Source organism: Ciconia boyciana, chromosome 3, assembly GCF_034638445.1.
Source record: "Ciconia boyciana chromosome 3, ASM3463844v1, whole genome shotgun sequence".
Classification (NCBI taxonomy): domain Eukaryota; kingdom Metazoa; phylum Chordata; class Aves; order Ciconiiformes; family Ciconiidae; genus Ciconia; species Ciconia boyciana.
Window position 1 is genome coordinate 127,003,587 of NC_132936.1, and position 4,728 is coordinate 127,008,314.

Genomic DNA, 4,728 nt, shown 5'->3' on the forward strand with positions numbered 1-4,728 from the left:
ATTTAGGCAGTCTGACCATTTCTACTAGAATATGGACACTAATAACAGCACTTATTAATTTTAAAATTATTCTCATCGTAATGAAAGAAATTCAACTCTGAGCTTGTCCATGGCACCTGCTGATTCTTTAGATAATTTTTAAATTCAAGTATGCAAGTTCCCTCAGACTCCTCCTTTGATGACATGGGTTAATAGTCCAACTTCTTTTTAAAGTCATACTGACTTTCCTTTGACTTTAATAAGCATCATTATACTGCCTTAGTACAACTGAATAATATACATGCCTAACGGTTGTCCTGTGGCAATATATTTTCTGATTTAATTTGTCATGTACGTGCCCGCTTATCCTGTAACAGACATTTTTTCATTATTTAAAATAATAATACCTGTGCTTCTAATGATATTTGCTCTACTTGGAGAATACATAATTAATTTATTCAGGAAGGTGAGCTGCATTGACAGAGGCTCCAAGAAACTCCAGATGGGAGAGAAAAATATTCATATAGTAGTGTTTTGGAAAACACAGTTGATGTGCACTACATGCTACTTGCACAGGACTACAAATAAGACAGTCCAGGATCGAGGTTCAGGTGCTTCTGAAGTGATAAAATTCAAGCTGGTTAGTGAAGATGCTCTGGGCATTCATGAGACTGAAAAGGCATTAGATGCAATGGCAACATCCTATCATGTTAACTTGGTCTTCCATTGATTTTAATTTGGGCATTTTGTTCCTTTAAGACATCTTGTCTAAAATTGTACTTTGCAAAACTTAACGGTAAATTAACATGGTTTTGGGATCTGCGCGTGTTATATAAATATCCGATTAAATATAACGCTGGGCTTCTGCTACTTCCTGTGAAAAGATCCAGCCACAGAAAGTAAGCAAGAGTGCCAGGGATGCAGAGCTGTTTCCCCCTTCTTTAGCTATTAAGTTGTTTAACTAGGTGCCTGGAATATCCTAACTGCGTTCTCTGCAACTGCAGGAAGAACTGAATTTATAGAGATTATCTGATAGCTTTACTGAGGTATTCATATTTTACTGTGCTGACCTCTGAGGTCTGACATTCTAGGTTTATTTAGAATGTACTAGATGTCCCAAAAGGCTGTAATTCATTTCAGGATTGGCTTCTTATGCCTAGTATCTATGTTGGTGTTTGTACAGAGTGTTTTAGTTCTTATTGATTTTACCCTCTCCTACTCCTACTCCCCACACTTTGTCAAGTTACTTTAAAAACTTACAGCTCATTACGAGAAATGAAAGTTGTAATGCACGGGATCAGGAAAATCCCCGCTATATTACAAGAGATACAGATCTGACCATTTTGGTAAGACCTATATCTACAAATGCCAATTTATTATTAATATGGTAATGATGGTAGAAACTGAAGAGGTGCAGCTAGTAAACTAGCGCAGTTTTCACTGATACCAATGGAAGCTGAGTTTGTACAATGGAAGGCTAAATTAGAGCAGTTTCATACATTTTTCTGTTAACTGAAGAAAAACAAAGAATTATCACAGCATGTTGTACAGGGGTGTGTTTTCATTTTGGTTATAACACTGGATCTAAAGCACTAAGTAAACGCTATCTCAAATAATTTTCCCCAAAACATTCAAAGATTATTTTCCCATTTTGCTACCAGTCTTTGAGAGAAAAACTTATATGTAAGTCTAGTAGGTTTATATATAGTTAGGACAAGTATGTCTTTCTTGAAGTATAAAGTTGACAGTTGATTTTTCACTACTCTCACTGCAACAAAGTGCATACATGAACTCCTCCAGCATGTAAGAAGGACCAGTTTGAGTGCTGCAGGTAATAACTTGCTCTTGTCTGTTCTATGAAAAGCTGCAAGTTAAATTTTTGAGTTAAAATGTTGAGTCTCTCCGACACAAGAATACAGGGGAAAATCTGTTGGGAATACCAGTGAAGAGTACAGGGAAAAATACTGGAGAAATATGCTTAATAAAACTTGTCCTTCAGTCTCTTGAACAATTGTTTCCTTTTAGTGTGGGGGGAAAGCCTAGAGTAAATTAGCTGTTTTCTTGTTTAATGTGCTCTGACATGAAAAAAATTATAGACTCAAATCTTACGCAAAAAGCATTCTCTTCTCCCTCAAAAGGGCTTGCTCCAAAGGTTTGTCTTCATTAGCTGTAGAGAGCAGTGACATTATTTTTGCATTCCTGTGGACTACAGCAAATTGCCCCTCTTGGCTGTCATTGTTTCCTACGGAAGCAACAATGGTTTCCATTTATCACAAGCTGACACCACATGGCATGCAAAATTATGTTTCACACTGCAGCATCCAAAGAGATGGTGTAAATAAAAACCATTTACGTAAAACACCTAGCAACCAGAAAAAAACCAAAAAGGCAAAGTATAACTGGTTTGAAAAATGAAGTACCTTTTCATGAATCACAGTGACTTCTACTTCTAACCAGCAGCTCTGAAAGTGTTAACTAACTTAAAAACCATCTTACAGAATGTATAGAAAGAATCAAAAGGCTGATGCTACAGGGAAGGCAGTGAAATTTCACCATTAAAAACCGGTTCTGATAAACATATAGTTTTCTAGAGACATCAAAGCATGGTGCAGCTGTTAGTACATCAAAGAAGCATTGTGCTCCCTCCAACAATTCACTGGTGTCAGCTTGTGTTTGGTGTTATTGATATTAGAATAAGCAAATGCACTGGCCTAACAGTGACTCTAGGCTCTTTTTGTTTCAGTTGCTGATGGTGGTATCAGCATCTGCACGTTTTTAGGTACAGTAGGTAACCCCCCCCCATCTATCAAAGGCCATTTCATTGTAGGATATAAAGGGCTCCTCCCCAGCAGGGCAGCCAACATCCACTTCAGTTGTCTGAGAAATGCCTGAACTTTTGTGTCCTCTCACAGGAATTCTGGGGTATGCTTTGGCTATTTCTCTGACGTCTGGTTTTGATAAGTGATTTTCAGAGCCTACTGTCTCCTAGGAATTCTGCAGGAAGAGACTGGGTGAGGTCATTCGGCTTTTCACTGAGTTTCCTTTCTCTGTTTTTGGTGGTTCTAGTGAACATGACCCTCTAGCACTCAGGAATATTTCTGTTCCCCTAGGAACTATCAACCACTTGCTGGTTTTATCTCTGCACACACAAAAGCTCCATGTCGCTGGAAGGGGAAACAAGGTTGACATTAACCAGGGGAACATAAGCAGCTCGTAGATGCAGCTGTGAGCTGAGTTCATTTATTAGCTCAAGTGCTGGCAAAGCTTACACTTGTTTCTCAGCCTCTCTACTGGCCATTGGCCTAGGTCCGAATAGCTGAAGGCAATGGAATAATAGCTGGTTTGTCAGCCCATTTTATTCATGAAATGGGGCACGGCAGGAATACTTGGAAAGAAGCAACAAGTAAAAGAAAATGCATCTTATTTTCTCTGGTTCACAACCACTCTGCCTCAGAGAGTGTGTGACTTGCATACGGCTCTTCTGTACGAGACTATTCATATCAGATTTCATTTCTTGCTACATGGGTTGCTATGGATACAATTCTGAACTGCTGCTTTTGTAGGCCAGGAGATTTATGACTGCATCCCGAATGATTTTGCTCATCAGAGTCACACAAGATTTTTTTTTTTAATTTTTTTTTTTTTTCTTTTTAAAACAGAAGTGGAAACAAACATACCCTGCATTTCTTAAAATATTTTTCACAACCGAATCCTGTATTTTGGATCTTCTTGAAGCCTATCAGAGTCTGTGGATCAGTCCCCTATTTATACTATGTTACTGATTTGTAAGAAATGCATAACCATACAAACTCCTAATAGCCAAGGCCTGGCAAAAGTTAAGGGTCTGTGTCAAAACAGACCCTTATGCATTAGCCCTTTTTCTAATCTTACTCATTCCAGCTTTTTCACACACAAAGACAGTTGGGTTCACTGAAGTCACAGCATAAACAGACTCTTTAGAAATCCAAATCATGTGATTTATGATTAGGTTATTGTTTATCAAAACTACAGGAAGCCTGGGTGCTACAATACACACAAATACAAAGTGGAACATGTACAAGTAATGCAAAAGAGCATGTCATTAATATTAACTGCTAGCAATTCTAAATCAACTGACAACAAATCTTCATATTAAACAGAAAGTCGGAAGTTCTGGGATAAACATACTCCTCCACCTTCCCGGATGCTATTAATCATACAGGACGCACATTGTCTTACCTTTCCTCGGATGGGTTCATTAGTGGAGTCTCTGGCATTGCACCAATGGCTAAAGGAGGACTGTTCCTGTAAAATCTCTGGAAAACCTTTGGACGCTCTAGGAGTTGCAAGTGGAACTGAAAAATATAATATCGTTAGGGAGCACTTGCACTTCATGATCCAAGGTAGCCCACAAAAACATGCTACATGCTGCACAAAAGATAAGTGATAGCTGCTTTCCTTGAACTGCTCAAGTTACCTTGCCAGACGAGCAAAACCACACCATTTACCACAAGGGGAAGCGGGCACTAGAAGTTGGACGCTCAGCTGTGCTTGCACATGTCACAGCAACGCAAGGTTTTGTGGAGAGCCAGCGTTGCTGAAGTGGCTTCAGAGCAGTGGTTTTACTGGGGTCGGGATGAAGGCCAGACTAGCAGATTTTGGAAAAGCATTTCAGTGTGATTACTTTTAAAGTGCAGGACAGAAAAAGCCCGTCAGATCACTTGGCAGGTGCATTAATATTTCGTATGGTATCTTTCTTCTTGTTTTCCC

At 39.0% G+C, this 4,728-nt stretch overlaps 1 protein-coding gene across 1 annotated transcript; it reads right to left on the bottom strand.

Moving 5' to 3' along the window:
• Nucleotides 1-2,754: 2,754 nt before the first annotated feature.
• On the bottom strand, nt 2,755-4,353 carry CIMIP6 (ciliary microtubule inner protein 6). Its single transcript, XM_072857748.1, is given in 3 exon segments — nt 2,755-3,098; nt 3,101-3,143; nt 4,198-4,353. Coding segments are annotated over 3 exon segments (543 nt in total).
• Nucleotides 4,354-4,728: the final 375 nt, after the last annotated feature.